Here is a 20432-nt window from a genome sequence, read left to right on the forward strand (position 1 = left end):
GCATCTATTTAAATCAAAGCTGCTAAATTCAATCTAATCCAAGGGGGGAAAAAAACCTACTTGAAAAAGGATATCTAATACATGTAAGGACATCAAGCATAAATGTTTTTCTCACTTGTTTTTAAACAGCTGTATTAGCTCTTATACAATGACTGAGGATTTTATTTTACAACTGAAAAGAAACCTAAAATAAACAACATTTGTACCACTTCATGATTTTAGTGAAATGCTACTTCTAAATGTGGACTCTAGTTTTGTGAGCACCCCAGTATTCTAATAGGAATAAAATTTACACATTTCTCAGTAGTTCAGCTAACACTTGCAGTTTTTAAGCGCATTAGAGGAATTAAAGCAATAATTAAAGTTTGTGTTTATTCCTTTTTTTGCTTTTAACTCCATCTACAAACAGTGCACTTCTTTTGTCAATATTGAGGAAGAACGGAAAGGAGTGAGAGGAAAAAATGAGATATGATGAATATTTGCACAAATTTAAGATTTACGTTTTCCAAATTTTAACGATGCTGTTAATGAAAAAAAGCATAACTAATCCCATAAATTAGACACATTTTTGAAGTAGTATGTAAATAATTAAAGACTTGTCCAAACATATGAGGAGTAAAACAGCTCAACACCGAGAAAATATCATGGAGAGTACAGCTTATAACTTTCATGAACTTGTAAGAACTTATCAAGTAATATCCCTATAACTAGATACAAACAAAGAGCAGTTTATATCAAACACAACTCCTTATGGTACAAGTAACTAGCTTGCATAAAAGCACTTTGTCGAAAAAAGGAAGAAGACAGTAATTTTTTTTTAATCCTGTGATTCACATGAACAGTGTTTAAAAAGTAGATCTATTAGTTGGAAGAGGCAGAAGAGCCCAGAACAACTTAGAGAAATAACAGCAATTAAAATAAAACAGAGCAGAAGCATAGCACAAAAAAATAAAAAAAACCCAACACATGCATCAAGCCATTGAAATTCCAGCTCCTGGAGCTTGAAAGAAAACCCTTTTCTTATTTTAGCTCTTGTAAAATCAGAAATAATATGTTTCAGAAATGACACAAGCCAGCAAATTAAAACAACAAGGTGATGCACAAACAAGAACTGATCTTACTGCTAAATATAGTTACCAAAATCTTTATTTACTCAAAAAGCTTACGGATGACTAGGGTCAGGCGTCCTTGCAGACTGACTGATGCCCAAAGCTAGCAATGCCTATTTAAGACAAGAGGTTAAAAAAATATATTAGAAACTTTCTGTATCAACTGAACTTGAAAGGTAAAGGCAGATGTAATTTGTTGAACTGCATATAAGCTTTGCTACTGATATCTTATTAGAGGTGGAATATAATCCTCAAAATTTGTCATCTAAATTTACCACTCCCAAAAAATTGTTAGTTATACCTACATATATAATATATATGCAATTATATGGTGTGTATATATAATTACTGTTAATTATAATTTAAGAATCGCAACTGGAAATGAACATTAAGTGCAATCACAAGTGTTGTTGCTGTGCTTCAGTGTGAAGGAATGAAGTTGCTCAGGGAACAAAGCTATTTAAATAAATCCCTCTTGAAGAGAAACTATACTGAGGGTGTGGTGTAGTAGGGCGATAGCAACATTTAAAGCAGTAACTTTACAATGCAACTTGTCAGCATGTTTTGAAGGAAGAAATAACCTCTTGCTATCTAAATTGCCTACCTGGGGTATATTCAATTAGGCATGTATTAAGTTGTTGATGCAGGAAGTTATAAATCTAGACCTGAATTTTGCAAAGCTTGTGTTTTATTTAAGACTATGGATAATGAAACATAGTAACAAGTAAATTAATATGAAATAAAAACATTAAAATGCAGATACTTTAGTCTTAGCAGCAGCAAGCTGCTTTGAGAAAGCAAGGTTTCTCCTGTGTTTTTCCCAAAACCACACACTCAATTACTTGGAAAAACAAAACAAAACTCCCCATTTCAGTGGAACATTCAACTCTGGTATTTAAAAAACAGAGTAGCTCTTCAATGCATATAATACCACTATTAAACTTGGTTCACCTATACATTGACACACTTGGCCAAGTGAAAAATCACACACTTTCATACTTAAATTTATGGGGAGGCCAGCCTTATCAGTTGAATTAGGAGCACCCCTGTCTTCACTTTACATCTGGATCACCTGAAAGACTGTGTGAAACCATCAAACAAAATGTGAATTGTCAACTCAGTCTTTCTGGACAGAGAAGCATACGGGGTCCAACTCAAGCAAAAACTTTGTCAAACCTATATTAACAGACTTTTCAATATATTCAGTCTGCTCTAAGGTCCCACAGATTCCTCAGACTTGGAATTGGAGGAGCACAAGACTGTTGCATTTTATGAGTGACAAGCTACCCAACAACTCCTTTTGCTTGAGCAGCAGGAGCCTTTCCTTCAACCCGTTCTTTAAGGGTTGATTTTTTTTCCCCCCAAAGCCTTGCAATATTATTTCAAGGTCTCATAACATATGTTTCAAGCACACTATAGAAAACACTGGAAAAAACAACAATAATTTTATCCCTGCACATTAATATTACGTGTCAAATTCTGAGCCTGCCACTCCACTTTTCAAAGTAAATGTGCCACATATGGGGCTACTTGTGCTGTGACAGGCTGATAGGTAATCAAGGAATAGAAAAACAAAACAAGATGCTCAAATTCCCATCATTATTCTACCTAGAGATGAATAAGTAACAAAGTCTGTCATTGTATTACAGTAACTGACAGGAAAAGCATTTCTAGTTAACATTTAACCAAAATACTAACCAAAATCATTTTAGTTTCAAGTACCATTCATGATCCATGAAGTAGCTGAGTACAGTTCTTACTGCAACTCCACTCTTTCAACTTATTTCTAAAAATCTTCAAAATCTACATTTTGTCTTCTCATTTTTACATTAATACAAATAAAGAAGCAGCCTATTTTTTTTAATTCAAGTGCATTGCAACTACTCTAAGTATCTGTTTTTATTCCCAGTTTTATTACAAGTACTAACTTGAACAGAATGAAAAAAAAAAACTCACCTGGTTACATGTGTCTGCTAAAGAATGTATGGCTTCTGAAAACATACTTGCAGAACCCGTGTAAACCCAAGCAAGTAGCTTAAAGAAAAAATTCAACCCATTTCTGAAAACAAAGAGAAGAAATAACAGAATATTTGATGTTTAATATTTTCAGCAAAGCTGGAAGTGCTGTACAATCATGAGTTATCTGCCAGAAAGGGTCAACTCAAATATCAGCTTAATAATTAGAGAGCTGTGCAAACAGATAATTCTTAGAGATTTTCTGCATGGTTACTGTGAAAGAAGTCCTTTCAGCTAAACTTGATAAAGATACACAATTTACTTTTCAGAAATCATTAACTTCTAAGCAGTTCCAAATAAGTTACACTTCCTGAAAACTACCATCACACTCACTACTCAGAACAACAAATTTTCTACCAGTGGGAGAATACAAGTCTTTACAATTTCCTTTTCTGTTTTCTCAGTCCTTTGCCTCCTATACATCCTCCACCAATGCTGTAGTGCAAGGTTCCCTACTTCATCCTCAGTCTGAGCCATTCTCAGCAGGATACAGATGTGAGACAACAGACAGGAAGACAAGGCTGTCACTGGATTACACTGTAAAAATTATCTATGGAACTTCTCCATTAAGATGCTCAGTGTGAATTATGAAGGCATTTATACAGCTACAGGTTTACTGGAGTAAACATTGTCTTAAGATGCACAAAGGTAACTATTAACACCAAAGTCCAAGTCTACATTCTCACTTCAAACATTATCAGAATCAGTAGGTTAATTGCTATAAACATATTGCACAGAAAATCAGACTAGAGGATTATAATATCCTCCTCTATATTTTTAACATGAGTTTCATTTATTGCCAATTATTTAAGTATCTAAATAAATTGTTATAAGAAACTATTAACAACATCTTCTAGTATTTTAACATGTGCCAGAAATTATATTCAAGTTAGAGGAAGCAAACCCAGCAGATTCTGAGAAGGCAGCTTTCAATTAGAAAAGAAATAACAGTATACAGAGAAAAGTGAATTCTTTTCTGTTGATCATATGGAACATTCTTTAAAATGCATGAAAAGCTTCCTCTCAAGAAGGAGCAAGAAAAATGGACAACTTCAAATACCTGCTTCTTCAGGTCCTTCAAAATTTTAGTTTTTACTTTAAGAAACAGTATAGGGTGATCAACTCAAAAAAATTGCTCTTCTCTGTAACATCTTTATCTTAGATACACACAACACACACTGTTACTATTTCCATGATAATATAAATAAATTACTTTTATTGCATAAACAAAACTTTTTTTTTGTGATTTTTTTGTGGTTTTTTTTGTTTGTTTGTTTGTTTGTTTTTTGTTTTTTTGGGTTTTTTTTGTTTTACTTACATGCAAATAGCTACCATTACCACCTTCCCTGGTCCCTTGAAAAACATAGCTGCTGTACTGGAGCGTGGCTACATAAAGAAATAACAGATTATTTAATAACTAAAGCTTGATCTCATGAGACACCTACCATGCAAATTAAATAAAAAACTTTGCACTGCCCTGTAATGCAAAAATTCTTGAAGGCAACTAATTTACTACTAAATGTTCAGCCAGACTGCAGTTGGGTCTTAGGTATTTCTACAAATGGTTGGCCATTTAAAAGATAAACATCCAAGGAAGTCTCCAGCAGAGGCCACTGCAGCCACAAGGCCCAGAGCCCACTAAGGAATCATTCTGTACATCCAAGCACCTGGATCTAGGTTGTGTGTCTACTTAAGCAAAAAGGAAAGGCCAGCAGTGCATAGACAAAAGCATTCATCTTCTAGGGTCTTTTTTCTTAAAGAAACTTACTTAGGTTTTTTAAATTAACAATATATTCAGTACATACAGTAATAGGTTATACTTGAAATCATGTGTACAGCTGCAATTTTAATAAGAAGGCAACTGAAAGAAAACCCTCTTTCTGGTGGATTACATTGTCACAGCAGGAACCCATTCAAGCTGCCATCACAACATTTACTACTGCATAACAATCAGATATAGATCTGGTACATCACAGTGCAAAAAAATCTTCCAGTAATATTCAGTTACACGAATTTTCCTTCAAAAGGTGTCATAACATATTTCACTACACTTTTCTAGCCAAACACTTGAAAATGACCTCACCTTAGTATTTCCAAAGAACTCCTTATATTCCCACAACAGCCTTTGGTTTCTAAACAGATCTGCAGTACAAAATTTGCATCATGAATATGTATTAGCAACCAGCAGTTTCAGGAATTGAAGTCTACTTTTTTATGCAGCAGCCAACTTCTAATAAGAGCTAGATGATCTATGAAAGAATTCTTCCCTTGATATTGTTAATCAGAAACACATGTTGTTATATACTCATGCAAAATGCCAAATTCAATTTGTTATTATCCTATAGATGGTTACCATTTCTACCAACAAATGATAATGCACAGAGGAAAAAACCTCAAAATATACTTCTGCAAATTCATTTTATTTATATCCAAAAATTTTATTTATATCCAAAAATTATTATTCAGGTCAATAAAAATGTTGAGGCTCCTGACTGCACTTTCAGTATACGTCACAAGCTACTGATTTGGCTGTGCATGTAATTGATAATACCAGCAAGGATAACAAAAATACTATTACACAAAAAAAATTATGCGGGGGTACTTCTCCCCTTCTGAAACACAAAGGCAAGCTGAATTCTTTTCAGAGTAAAATAATTAATGAATAGTGACATGGTATAAAGATTTGGATGAGTTTTAACTTTTTAACTCTTCTCAAAATTCTCAATTAGATAAAATGCAAAAGCATTGAAAATGTAAATTATCATCTAAAAACTGAAAGCCTCCCACCAAGACTATGACTACAGATCTCCACTGAATATATGTTCTTCCTACCTCACAAAGATGATAAATTGCAAGACAGTAACAAACTGTATCTGCATAGATAGTAACATTTTACTCTAAGATTATGCCATAAAACCTAGTTAGCAATTGCTAGTTACAAATTTACATGTTTTCAATAAAGTAACACTATCTTGTAGATTTCTAACAATCATACTTCCTTGCTACATTTCAAGGTATTTGAGAACTCTACTCACTTTCTCTGTACTTGATCTCTGCCTCTTTACGTCGCTTTCTTTCTCTGGCAAGAGCCTCTGGACTACCCCAAACTTCAAGAGACCTGCATGAAATAAAAGTATTTTAAAAATGTTTCTATTCACCCAACTTTTTTTTTTCAAGCATAAAACCATACCATTGAATTCTTATACACAATGTAATTATAATAATCAGGATATAACATATGTTCAGATAGAAAATGGAAAACAATATTGCCCTTTCCCATTGCAAACCCGACTTTTGAAACTCTTTTCTCTCTCTCATATCATGCTTTTTAAATGTTCTTACTTTGCCTCTACATCCGACCTCAGGTACACCGTGAAAGTCTCAGTGTCATCATGGGGACTTCTTCGTTTAATTTTTCTCAGCTGGTCTAAATCACTATGGAAAGTGGACAAAGAGTGTAGTGTAAGAAAAGGATCATATTGTCCTAATTTGACTTTTATGTCTGGGTGACCTACCATTTTCATATTACTAATTTGTTGTACAAAAAAAGGGAAGTTGTCTACTTCAAACAGAACAGACAGACAACATGAAGCAAAAGATCTCTAGCAGGCTATTGAAAACTACTGCTTTTCACATCCCGAAGTCCAAATCATATCTTCATACTTCAGCCACTTACAATTATGTTCACCACAAAAACATAGAAAAACATAGAAAAAGTTGTGCAAAATCACTCTACAATCACAATTACTTCTCGTGCAGAAATGAACAAATATTCAGAATTTAAATTTCAACTCAAACCCATCATACCTGGATTTAAGACAAAACTCATTTATTGCTCTGACTCCAGTGATGAAGTTATTCTGTGTGTATTTTGGTCCATATTCTCTTTTTTTAAGGACTGGTTTCACTTTAAAAAAAATAGATACACAAGTCACTCATAGAGACTACAGCAGAAACCTCAAAAATTAATTCAATCTAGTATCACACTGTCATATCTCTTACTGGAAATCTGAAAAACAGTGTCAGTGATATAGAAAATTGACAGTGAAGATAACGGTATCTTCCTCATTGTGGAAATGAGTAAGGTAGAATGATTTACCTCCAAAACTACTACTTTCTAAGCTGCAGTTCAGGGCTCTCAAACCATACTGTCACAGTCAGCTACTTCTCTAATTTTGATGTCAGAGATGGTGCTTGGCTACACAAATAGCATTCAAATATTGCCATTTGGAAACCCTTGGTCTAACAACTGAAATAGCAACAAACTGCTCCATTTCTATTTTTTCCAATAATCAAGTCCACTTTCTGCAGCTAAGACTTTTGACCTTTGCAGAGCATAAAGAGAAATGAGACAGACTGTATACATAATTTTTCTCAACTATCATGTTCAAATTTAGTACTCAACATTGGGCATTTATTACAATTAAAAACATACATGCTTTATTTATAATGTTTTTTAAGTCTGGAAGATGTACTCTTATCACATCAGATTTTCATGCACAAGGAAAAGAATACCATACATATTCAGAAAAAGTATAAACGGAATTTTAAATTTATGCTATTATTTTCTACTTGTACATAATTTCATCTTATTCTCAAATGTAAATCACTGTACACTAACATGCATTAAAAACACATTCATTGGAAGACTAGTTACATTTAGAAGATTATAACACAGCTAAGTAACACTGTAATGTAAGTAACATTACAGAATACAACTTAAATCAAAAAGCTCAGATTCTACTGGTGAGACTTTAGAGAACACGTGAACTTCTTGCAAATCACAGGATTGATACCATTTCTATAGCTGGTCCAGAACTACTCCTTAAGTCACAGGATACTTACAGAAAGACAATGCTTTCAAAGACTTTGAGAAAATTTTCCCAGAGCTCTACATTTTCCTGTTTCTGCGTTTTGATGCTTAATAGCAAAATATATTTATTGCTTGACTCTCCATGATGCACTAACAGCAAAGGTTATCAATATTTATCATAATAATCTGATTTCTCTCATCCACATTGAATTTGAAGAATTTTTTAAGTCCCTGAATAATCACATTCATCCCACAAAGCTCCTGAGTGAAGGTAAGGAAAAAGACTTTAGATATTTCCTAAAAACAGTACACCATTTACTAAGGTTAGAACAGACTGATAATTTTTAATCAAGAACACTTCCCATCCCAAACATACACCCAATTCATATTAACCTTACTAAAAAAAACAATTTATGGATTTATCAAAAACTTACTAACTCGCCTTTCAGAAATACAGGTAAATTTCACTAAAATAAATCATATATTGTACATTGTATATATTGTATTGTAATTGTATATTGCACAGTATACCAACAATCCTACTCCTAGTTCAAATAACTGTATAAAACTGTGGTAAATGTGGAGGGGAAAAAAAAAAAAAACCTATTTCCAAAAGAAAGACAAGCTCAACAAAAGGTGATTAAAAAGCACGTTTAAGATTAGTGAGCCTTTAAAAATCTTACTGTCTTTCTAATACTTAGTAATACTTGGAGCAGTAAGTTTCTCAGCCAGAGCAGCATTTCAAGACTAGAATTCCACTTTCTAGACACTAGCAAAATCCTTAACATAAACATTTCTACTTGCACATCTTTAATTAAGAGAGGAAAAACTCTTACTGAAACATCTATCTATTTTCACAATTATTTCACAGAAATTTCTCCTATCTACCTTGCATTTTCTCCCTGCACGCATACACTAAGAGACAATAAATCTAAAGAAACTGACACCCCCTGCACCACTGGGGATGAGATGGTAGAGAAAAGCAGGAAAAGATTAAGCCTGGGAAGAATTGAAAGGTTAGAGGAAGGTATTTTAAGATTTAGTTTTTATTTCTCAGCATTGTAGTCTGATTTGACTGGCAATAAAATAATTGATTTTCCCCAAATGCAGTCTGTTTTGCCCACGACAGTACTTGGTAAGTGATCTCTCCCTGTCCTTATCTCAACTCGTAAGCCTTTCATTACATTTTCTCTACCCTATCCAACTAAGGAGAGGAGTGATAGACCAGTGGCACCTGGTGTCCAGCCAGTGCCAAGCCCACCACATTACTACACACAAATGGGAATTTTACAGAACTCAGATTAGGCAGTTCATGTGGTCAAAATATATTTAGAAGCAACACTGATTAGATTAACTCAGCAATAAGAAAGAACAGAGGAAGACTTAGAACAAGGAATGGGGAAGATAAATATTCAGCTTAGTCACATTAAGTCTGAGAGGGAGAATGGACATGCCTAAAAAAGAGGCATGCAAAGAGGACAGACTGCAACAACACATGAAAAAAATCACTCTTTTCCTAAGGAACTCTGCAGTTTAAATGAAAATTACAAACAAACACAGAAGAGTGAGTAATTAGAAGAAATACTGCTATGTTTGATTTTTTATGAGTAATTTTCAAACAAACAGTACCAACCAAAGCTGGCACACAAGTGTGTTTGAAAATGCTATTCACATAACTTGCTTACACAATTGAAGAGGAGCCACAGTTTCCTTACGCTCTTTTTTTTTTCTTTTTGACCACTAGCAAACAGCAGTAAAGTTCCACTACACTAAATATTTCTTTACCTTTTACTTGGATTGGCTGCTTAGGTGAAGACTGCTTTTGGCCTGCATTGGCTGTATCTTGTCCTGTAAAATAAATTAAAGCTCACTGTAAATATCGGAAGTACCTACTTTTCTATTTAGTAAAGAGTTTGACTGACATAACATTAGAATATATCTTAATATTGCATTGCACCCTAACAATGAGAAAATGCATTTGCCTGATTTCCAACATCTAAAAGTCAGAGGGGAAAAAAAAAGGAAATATTTAATATAACATTGATCAATAAACTTCCAGCAGCTTGCAGAAGAACACCAATTTGGAACATATTTCAGAAAGCGCTCCAAATTTAAAGAAATATATTTTAACAGTGCATTTGTGGTTTGGGACAAGTTTTAAAACTGTAGGTCAGTAAATATAATTAATTCTATATGGCTCATGGCTTCTCTGTATCAGAGTGTTTCAGAGCTTCCAAGCTGGGATTCAATTTTAAGGGACGCTTTTTCATTCACAAAAAGTTAGCTCCTTAAAACACAGACTATTTAAACTAAAATTTACAACTCATAGGTAACAAGCTGGAGCTAGAATGAAAACAAAGTCTTTTAGCTGGTTTTGAAACCTGAGGATATGATTCTATTTAAAAAACCAACAAAACATAACTTACAATAGTGAAATGAACCTTAATATTTGGAAAACCACAAATTCCAGTAATTTTAGTGAGATTTCTAGTTAGAAACCAGAATTAATACTTGAAATTCAAACAAATATTGCATCTCTGGTCTCCTACATCTCAACATAGCTTTCAGAATAAAAACCTTACGGTTCTAACGTGTCAAACCTATATACCCACTCCTTTGTGCCCTACCAGTCTATAACATTGGAGGTTTGCCACACATTCATAGTCATTCACAAAATTAAAAATTACCTTATTAGAAATGATATTTTTTTTAATTAAGATTTTTTAGCAGGTTAGTGCTAAGTAATGAGGTACTTCTAGCCTAATATAGTACTTAAATTATTTAAAGACCAGATTCTTTTGAAGCTTAGACTACATAAGTATGATTCAATAAGGCAATTAGTTTATCCCCTAAAAGCAACTGAAAACTACAGCTAATAATTCAAGGATACTTTTTTTTTTGAAAAATAACACTTATACATTTAGGAAGTTGATCTTACTACATAACAAATAAGGTTGCACCATAACTAACTAGCATTCCTTAAACAGTCATCCCTTTCACTTGAAAACAAAAGAAACAAAATCCCTTTGTTGTTCCTTTCCTTTCTTTTCTTACCTGGGAAAGCACAAAAATATTAAGATTATATCCATGCACAGGGATCTGTGTACATCAAGTACCCTTTCAAAGTTTATTACTTTGGCTTAGAGTCAGAACAAAATCATAATGCATCACTGAAGAAAAAGGATACAGAATACTTCCACTCACAATCAGTTTCTCAGACAAGTAGAGGTTGATACAGTAGAATTGTCAAGACTGAACAATGTTTAAGAGTCACTTTTGTACTTCAAACATCAGAATGTAATCCTCTTAGCTGGCTACAGTTACTAGCTTTTAAAGACTGTTGCAAGCCCCAGGAATTTACGAGTTACTAAAGAAGGAACAAATATCTGCTATCCTGACAAGGAAAAGGAAACTTTCTTTAGAAGACCACTCCATTGTAGACAAAAGCACAAAGAAAGAGAGCTTTCATTTTGAAAAGCGTCTGTTATCTCCTAAGCACAGTCTTCCAGGCTGTATCTGTGCAGTCCCACAGTTAACAAGCATCAAAAACAGAGGACGTTACAATGAAGCAAGGACAAGACAGTTCTGAATTTCACAAGAACCTAACAAGCACCAGATCCACGACTGAACAGCAGGGAGGGTCAGGTTATGCACACTGTATCAAATGTTGAATGTGAATGCCGCAGTTCTAACAGCTGTCAGATTAGAAAGCTACAGCTGATGAAACAGCTCAACCCTCTTTACCAGTCATTTATAGCCTGGCCTTGATGCCACAATGCTCAGTAGTGGCACTCATTCAATCTTTACCATTAATTCCTTTGACACAACACACCAGAAATACTACCAAAAAAATTCAAATAAATAAGTTGTGTTGCGAAAGATGAGTAATACATGCCATTTCTTATTCCTTAAATTACTTAAGCCCTTTCAACATCCACATTTCTTCCATCACTTTAAATTTGATTACTCTAAACGTAAACCCTTAAAATTTTAGAATGACAAAGAAACAAATTTTAGCATTCCTCCCTGCTTATGCATTTGAATTTCTATATAGATGCCCACAACCAAAAATACTAAGAATTCTGCAATCGTAATATCATACAATTTAAAAAACTGTTATAAGCAAATATATTAAGCTTTTACACTTTTATAAATACTCTTTATTGTAGTTTAGTACTACCTGTTTCAACTTTATGCAGGGTTTCTCCAGGGGCTGATCCATTTGTATCTTCTGATCCAAGATCTTTCTTCTGACCATTGGAGGTATAAACTCTCACTTGACTCATCAACTGCACAGGCAGGCGATTACATGGCAGAATATAAGACAGGCTCCCACTTTTCACTGAAACTTTCCATCCTAACAAGGCAAAGAAAAAAAGCTGTTTCAGGCAGCCATTTTGGAAGGAAAAATAAGGAAAAGCGGTCCTGCTGTGGCAGCATAAGTTATGGAAAGTTAGCTTGTACTAGTACTGATCCACACTCATTTTAACCATGTTTATGAACTACAAAATGACAGTACATAGCATGCTTTCACTACCTCCCTTCAAACATCCACTTTTAAATTTGATTCTAACACTAGGGAGTTTTTCCCACACTCCAGTATGCATTTTTCCCAGAAACCTCTGGATGATCTTAAGCATTAAAAAAAAAAAACAAAAAAAAACCAACCAAAGCTATTTGACAAGACTGGCTTTGTGATACATTGTCTCATTCTAATCATACTGCCTCAAAGTCTTTAAAAACCATATATTGATAAAAAAACAAATACAGATCACTACAAAATCGTTAGCCAGTGTTGCCATTTCATTTCACTCTGTACACACTGTACAAATCATGGCTTACCAATGAAGAAAAACTGAACTGTGTACAAATTACACAGTTGCTACAGAAATCACATAGAGAAACAGACATCATTGTACAAAGCATTTACAGGGAAGTGTCTCAAACCCTGCAGCATTCACAACAGACAAATTACAAGATAAAGATGAAAAAAAGTCCATTGAGAAACCACCCTGGGTAGGCAATCTTCCATCTCAAAAAGATTAGCCAAAAGCAGAGTTGCAGTACAGACCAACCTGTATCAGCAATCAGTTTCTTTTAGGGAGCACAATACTTCTGTAGAGAGGGTAAATAACACCTCCAACCAGAAATGCAGCAGGGAAACTGTCTGCTTTGGAAAGCACTCGCTAAAAAATAAATACATTTTTTAAAATAATTAAGAGATAGAGTCTCTTATATAAATAAAATTATAAAAACAATTAAGCAGATAAAATCATACCAAGCATGACGACTTAACCATGAATAACACAACTCTCACAAAAAAAACCCCACCATTTTACAGAACTGTCCATTCTGTAAAAGTCTCAACAGCTTTCCTTTTTAGTCTTCTGCACACCTGCATGTCTACATGCACTCACCTGAACCTCACTGAAGGAAAAAATTCCCCAAAAAAGGACAGCTCTGACAGTTGTCACAATGTGACAAAAGCCCTTAATAACGCAGTTCACAGAACTTACTTATTACGAATTTATAAAACCCTACAATAAACACGTGGCACAAGATGAGCAGTGTTGTTTCCTAAGCTTTCACGATACTGAAGCAAGGGAAACTTAATATACTGAAAAAGGGGAAACTTAATCAGCACATTTAGAGGGTATTTTTCCTACTCATTCACACACACACAAGAAACTGCAAAAGAAAAAGGGCATTTGCTGCAATTTAACCGTGACTACCCAGAAAGGAGAAGAACTGCTCGGAATTCAAATTCCCTGAGATCTGTGGCCTAAAGCGAGCCAGGGCTCGGGCCAGCAGAAGCCCTGTAAGGCCGTGCTATATTTTATGTAATTACTGCAGACTCCGGCCCGGCCATGACACGCCTTTTTACGTCAGACGGGGCTGGCACAGCCCGGCCGAGGACACCCCGGCCCCGCACCGCGCTCACGAAACACCTGCGCGTTTTCCTTCTTTTTACAGCCGACCCTCAGAAAGCAGCCGGCGCTTCCCGGACCGCGGGTGCCCGCGGCCGGGAGCGGCGCTACCGCCTCGGGAGGGACCCCGGCTGCCACCACCGCCTGCGAGCGCCGGCACTCGCTGCGCCCCAGGCGAACGCGGAGCTCCGTCACAGCTCCCTACGAGCCCCGGCCGGCGCGGCGCAGCGGCCCGGGCCCCGCAGGACTCACCGTGGCAGGCGCGGGGCCGCGGCGCCGCCTGGCACCGCAGGTACAGGCGGTAGAGGCCGCGGCAGCCCCGCCGCGGGGCGGCCAGGGCCGGCATCATGGCGGCGGCCGCTCGGCAGCGGCCGGCAGGCGGGCGGCGATTCGCATCGGGGCCGCCGCTGACTCACCCGCCCCGCCCGCCGCGCCTGCGCCTGGCCCGGGGAGCGGCTGGGCCGCGTCGCGCCGGGCTGGGCCCGGGGAGCGGGTGGGACGCGACTGCTGCACCTCGGGAATAGCCCCTGCCCTGCTGGAGGGCAATACGTACGGGTACGTGTAACAAACGTACGCGCGTTGCATTCCTTAGCACAGCAGAAACACACATCAGAGAATTTTTTTACTAGGGTCACAGAAATAATTAGGTTGAAAAGACCTCCGAGATAATCGAGTTCAATCTATGACCGAGCACCACCCTCTCGACTAGACCATGTCACAGCCAGTCTTTTCTCGAACACCTCCCATTCCAATGTCTAATGACCCCTTCAGGAAGAAATTCTTCCTGATGCCCAGTCTAAGTTTTCCCTGGCCCAGCTTCAGACTGTCTTCTCATCCTGTCACTTGCTACCTGAAAGAAGAGCCTGCTCCTACCTGGCTACAACCTCCTTTCAGACAGTTGTAGAGAATGGTACGGTTTCCCCTGTGCCTCCATTTCTCCAGGATAAATACCCCCAGCTCCCTCCAAAACTCCCCATAAGACTCGTGGTCCAGACCCTTCACCAGCTTCATTGCCTTTCCCTGGACAAAGGCAACATTAAAGCTTGTACACTAAATCTGTTTGCACGGTTTCTAGATGGAAATGTGGTCCCCTAGCCTAAGCCATCTCCTAAAATGCACTTCCCAGATCAGTGCTGATAAAATGAGATTTTAAATGATGTCTTCCTCCAGGGAGAGTGTCATGTGGCTGATCCTGTGCTCCAGGGCTGTAAGGGCTGCTGTGCCCAGCTGTGACACCGCCTGCCCTGCTCACCTACAGCCTGGCTCAGGACCATGCCTGTAATCAGTCCCACTGGCACTGTATTACACTCTTTTTTATAAAAGGGGTGTTTTCTACTATAGATTTGATATTGGTTTACATGACTGAAAATGTCTCAGGCTTCCTTGTCTTCATTTGCACACTGGGAGGAACATGGGAGCTCACCAGAAGATAGGTTGACAGGGAATTTGGATAATTAATGTACCTGATAATCCACAAAGCATTTGATCACTGAGAAGAGTTATTACGGTGCCTACCTTTAACATACACAATTAGATTTTAAAACAAAGTTTGTTGGCACATCTTTACCAGCCACCTAGTGAGCAGCATTGCCAAAACAAGTTTTCCTAGAAGCCCAGGGGAGGCAGATTGAGGTAGAATACTTCCACACAATAATTAACACTCATCTTCCCAGTAGTACAATTGCAGCCATACCAAATGAATCAGAAGCATTGCAACAGATGCTGTATCATTAAGTACCAGATGAACAGCACTGGAGTTAAATACTAAATTGACTGCAAGTTGTAAAGTAGCACAGGTGAGGTCAGTGTTGGAGTCTAACATGCAGCTGATTATTTCCTGGCTGCTTGTTATTTTGGCAAGAGCCTAACAGTAAAAAAAGAAAAAGAAAGAGGAGGTTAAGAGTCCCTATTTTTTTCCCCTACACAAAGATATTTGGAAGCATATAGAAATCCTTGAAACATTTGTCCCTGAAGAGTCACTGCTATACTCTAGAAGAGATGTTAAGTTCAGGTTTATTGTTTCCTCTCTAAAACCAAATGGAACCACTACCTATTTAATATTATTTTATCCATCTGAATAACTGAATTTGTTTTGTCTGGTTTTGGTACTGTAAATATGAAACAGGAAGGAAAATAATAAAACTGGAATATCATAGATTAACAGATCCTGGCATGCAGCTGCAGCATCCTAAGAAAAAAATATCAACCTTATTTATGAGCATCTCAATCATTAGTTATCAATCACTAGCAATGAACAGAGAAACATCCTAAATTGCATGGTATTTCATCCAAACTGGCTACTTTAAGCCTGTATTTCATAAAATCAAGTTAATTAAAAAAAAAAAAATCTCATTCACATTCAGGTTGCTAAATGCTAAACTGATAAAAAATATTATTTCTTTTGTGCTACCTGAACCTCTGTCTAGGGGACCAATTGTGTGAAGATCTTGGTATGTTGCTCATTAGAGGGGGGAAGACTTGCTACTTGCTATCAATCATTTCCTCAGGCCTCCTTTTGCAAAAACTCTAGAGCCCTTTTTTATACAGCATATTACCTTGCCTACAAAAAATTATAGGGTTAAGTTGCCTTACCAGGTCTTCAGGAAGAACAGGGACTATGGTTACAACCTTTTAAGGTTTACAACCTGTTTTATGGAGACACTTGAAAAGTTTACATAGAACTGGTTGCACACCAGGGAAGACAGGTGACTGGGTTGAAATACAGGTCTTTAAAAACTTTTTTTCTTATCCCTGTTTATTTAAAATAACTCAGTAACTGATTGTATTACTCAAGTCCACCATGATAAAAATTCTAGTATTACTATCTAGCAAGAAATAGGTGATATGTAAGGGCTAATAAGAAATGAAGGATATTTAGTGTTCCTTGTATGAAAAATGAAGTAATAGAAAGTAAATTTGAGTATCTTTCTATTCTGAAATTCATTAAATATTGCAAGTTCATAGAGTGGAGAGAGACTTGCAATGTCCCCAGATCCACTGGAAGAGCTGAAGGTATTGACTTAATATAGTTTAAATTACTCTTCAGAATTCAGATATCCTGCCTTGTGGGTCTCTCATACACCACAGAAAGGAAAAGAAGGGAAAAGGGAAAGACTTTTGATTTTTGTACCTTTTATATATACAGTTAACACAAAGCAGCTACCAATAGTACAAAAAAACCTGTGAATACATAATGTCCAGTGTTCCCAAACAGCCTTTAAGATTTTCAGGCAAACCATTTAAATTCACAGAAAATGAGACAATATTTTATGACAGGCAGGTGCACGAGCGGAATGCCTCTTCTGAAGCACAGAATGGTGCATCTTCAGAAGCTTGCATAACAGCACTCTGAGTCATGCAGCTCTGTAAAGCTGTTTCATGGTCATTGGGTCAAAGATCTACAAAAACGAGAAGTAAATATTTTCATTTCCAGCACATGGAGAAGTGTTTTCAGTTATTCACATGCAGTTCATTCACCTTAACATCAGCAGTCATCTGCAGCTTCTTAAACTGGGGGAAACAGTCCTCAACAAGCTGGTTCAAACCCAGCAGCAGCTAGTAAGTGCCAAAGGACAGTAAATCGTGAAGAGGTATTATTCTTCTGAGAAATTTAAACTGAAAATTACTTTCCTGTAGCCAAGAGACTCAGGAAGAGCATATTACATTACTAAAATTTTTAGCTTCATAGTTGCAAACCAGCCACTAGAGGTCAGTGGTTTGGAATAAAATTAGCACATAGAGGAAGAATTCAATTTCATTTCAAATAGATAAATCATACAATCAAATAAAATTTCCAGCCTCTGAGCAAGGAAAAATAACTCTTAAGGCTTGCAGCACTTACCTTCATCCAAAAGCAAGAAAGCTAGCTTAAAATTCTTAAAAACAATACTAGGTACATAACACAAAATACTGAAACAACTACTTATTCTCTACAGTAATATACAGACATGCATAAGAACACAGGACTGAAGGAAGCTTCTTTAATCAGTTCCAGTGTCTTGCTCCTTGTCCTATAATTTCTTGCATGAACGAAGCAAGGACCAGCTTAATAGCAGCTTGATTCTTTGGCTCGTAAGGAAAAAGGAAAAAGAATTACAAGAATGTGAAATAAACTCAATTAGTACTTTTGAAGTGCATAAAGGCAGTATATTAGAAACACCTTGCAGTGCAACAATCTTCTTAAACATCTATTTCCTTTGCAAATGTGTAGCACTCTGCAAAGAGAGAAGGACACCAGAGGACAGGAAGAGGCTGTTTCATCATGAAGTGCAAAGTGTATTACCATTTCCAAAAAGGGGAAAAAACCTCCAAAGTACTACATTTTATTTAGTCATTTATCTACTGCTGTAAATATATATACATCATCCAGTCACAGTACATACATATTAATGCAACTGAACATCTTACCTCTGCCCCAGAGTGATGTTAAAAAATTTGAGATAATTAGAAATGTGAATACAGCCATTGGATGCACAAACACATTCTGAACTCGATGCTTGTTGCTGTACCTGTAGTTTTCTAAGGCTTCAATATTTCTCTGTATTACACAGTTACACAAATGAAAATGCCACTAGACATATGAAAATTCAGAAAGTCAACCTCAGATTTCCATCTACCATTACAATGATAGATGTAATGGCTTTGATCCATGGCTTTGATTTAAACTTTATTACTGAAAGGATTCACAATTATTTTTCTTCTGCTTTAGTCAGAACCTAACTGAAGTTGTTACAGCAGAAAGTAAGTTGAAAGGGATCGTAGTGTGGAGACATCTGTTTGGTCAGAATTTCTAGATTAAAAAAAATAAATCCAAAAATATTAAAATACTAAGTTACATCATGTTATAACAATACTAAGTTATATTGTGTTCTATGCAAACATACATCAGGACAAAACCTCATGAGTTGCACATACAAGGTCTTCCCCCAGATTGCCAAGAAAAAAATATAGCAAAGCAACATGGAAAAGCCAAAAAAAAAAAAAAAAAAAAAAAGCCAAGAAGCCCAGATTATTTCTTTCTTTACTTTTTCACTGCAGAACTTCCAAAAATAGTAAGAGAAGAAAACATAGTTCACTGCAGCTGTTTTCCATTTTAGGTAAATCAAGATTAGACTGTCAGCTCCTGTACAGTATGGCTATTTCAACTGTATTTTAATGGAGAATAAAATATACATAATTTACTTGAAAATTTAGCTTGAAAATTTAAGTACTATTCAGAGGATACTGATGGCATGAAACCATGACTGGTGAAATGGGGTTTGTGAAAGCAACAGAGCATCCAGCAGGACTTCCAGACATCTTTATATCAGAGAACTGGTGTGGGTCTTGGAGTGTCCTGCGTAGGGTCAGGAGTTGGACTTCCTGATCCTGACTGGTCCCTTCCAATTCAGTATATTCTATGATTCTGTGATTTTCTGTGTTCTCATTATTTTTCTCCCCATTCTTCTATCTTCATGAAAACTATAGTAGATACTGCTTTAAATCCTACAGATAATCTAGTCCTGCATGTTTTACAATTTCTGATTTTCAGTTTCATTTTCCTGTGAAATATCTGAACTGATGCATCATCTTCATCTAAATTACTTTTAACACTGCTTTTAATACTGGCAAAGTAACACGAGTTACTCATAGGGACACATATAGCAAATGAAAATATCATGACCTGCACTTGCTCCAGGAAAGCAGTTTCCTCACGCCAAATCACAGGTATACAACTTTCTCTGCTAACACCTGCACTGAAAACATAGCAGTAGACTGGGCACATAGATAGAATTTTTTTCCACAGGACTTGGTACTATCTATGCCAGATATAAAGCAGAATAGTTACAATAAATTAAAGGCAGGGATCAGCTCTTTTTTGTTTTGATATATACCCTAATCTTCCTGTTTCTCTAGAAAAAGTAAATGAGGTGTTGCAGTAGCTCACTGCATTCTGCACTATTCCAAACACATACACAAAAAAACAACACCCAACATGCACCTGGAACACTTAACACAAAGCTGTTGGTCAGTAACTCAAACTCACTCAGAGATCTGAACTTAAATAAGTGCTGTTTTGCAACACAAACTGGTAATATTTAAAATCCAGAAGAAATACAGAATTTGATTTCAAGAATATCAACAAAACAATAGGTATCAATACAGAAAACCATTTAATTTGTTTCAAAATAAATATTTGACATACAAAGCACATACAGTGAAAAAGGGTCACAATAAATTACAAATGGAACTACTTGCTCATTCACTGAGAGAAGCCCTTGGTATTTCCAATTTCATACCATCAAATTTATCATTCTTGCTGATTTAAGCACAGCACTGAACAAATATGGATCCCAGTGCTTTCTTTCACAGGTACTGGTATGGATAATTTACTGCAGTGATCCAATTTGAAAATCAGTAGGGACCGGTAAATCGCTGCATAAAAGAAAGAGCGAATGAGGTGCTTTTTCCTTAGTGTCAGCAGCCTGCGATTATTATGTTTATTAGATTTTCTTGAAAGGGCTTCACATTTTCTCAAATATGCAGGAGAACTATATTTCCCCTCTGAGCCCTTACATTAGCATTTTG

At 36.4% G+C, this 20432-nt stretch overlaps 1 protein-coding gene across 3 annotated transcripts in view; it reads right to left on the reverse strand.

Annotated features, from left to right (window-relative positions):
- The window catches only part of SLC30A9 (solute carrier family 30 member 9), a 29993-nt gene extending 15726 nt beyond the window's left edge, over nt 1–14267 (reverse strand). The window contains exons 1-11 of one of the 3 annotated variants that reach the window (XM_041402543.1): nt 14118–14246; nt 13014–13124; nt 12119–12295; nt 9724–9786; nt 6933–7032; nt 6468–6560; nt 6161–6243; nt 5209–5267; nt 4444–4511; nt 3066–3168; nt 1167–1222 (exon numbers count right to left, since the gene is read on the reverse strand). In XM_041402543.1, the coding sequence (XP_041258477.1) occupies nt 1167–1222; nt 3066–3168; nt 4444–4511; nt 5209–5267; nt 6161–6243; nt 6468–6560; nt 6933–7032; nt 9724–9786; nt 12119–12224 (731 nt within the window). In that variant the 5' untranslated portion in view covers nt 12225–12295; nt 13014–13124; nt 14118–14246. Of the gene's footprint in view, nt 1–1166; nt 1223–3065; nt 3169–4443; nt 4512–5208; nt 5268–6160; nt 6244–6467; nt 6561–6932; nt 7033–9723; nt 9787–12118; nt 12296–13013; nt 13125–13355; nt 13664–14117 lie in introns of those variants that run through there. The other 2 variants (XM_041402541.1, XM_041402540.1) reach the window with 2 other exon arrangements.
- Nucleotides 14268–20432: the final 6165 nt, after the last annotated feature.

The sequence above is a fragment of the Onychostruthus taczanowskii genome, unplaced genomic scaffold (genome assembly GCF_017590055.1).
Source record: "Onychostruthus taczanowskii isolate IOZ18803 unplaced genomic scaffold, ASM1759005v1 scaffold2, whole genome shotgun sequence".
NCBI lineage: Eukaryota > Metazoa > Chordata > Aves > Passeriformes > Passeridae > Onychostruthus > Onychostruthus taczanowskii.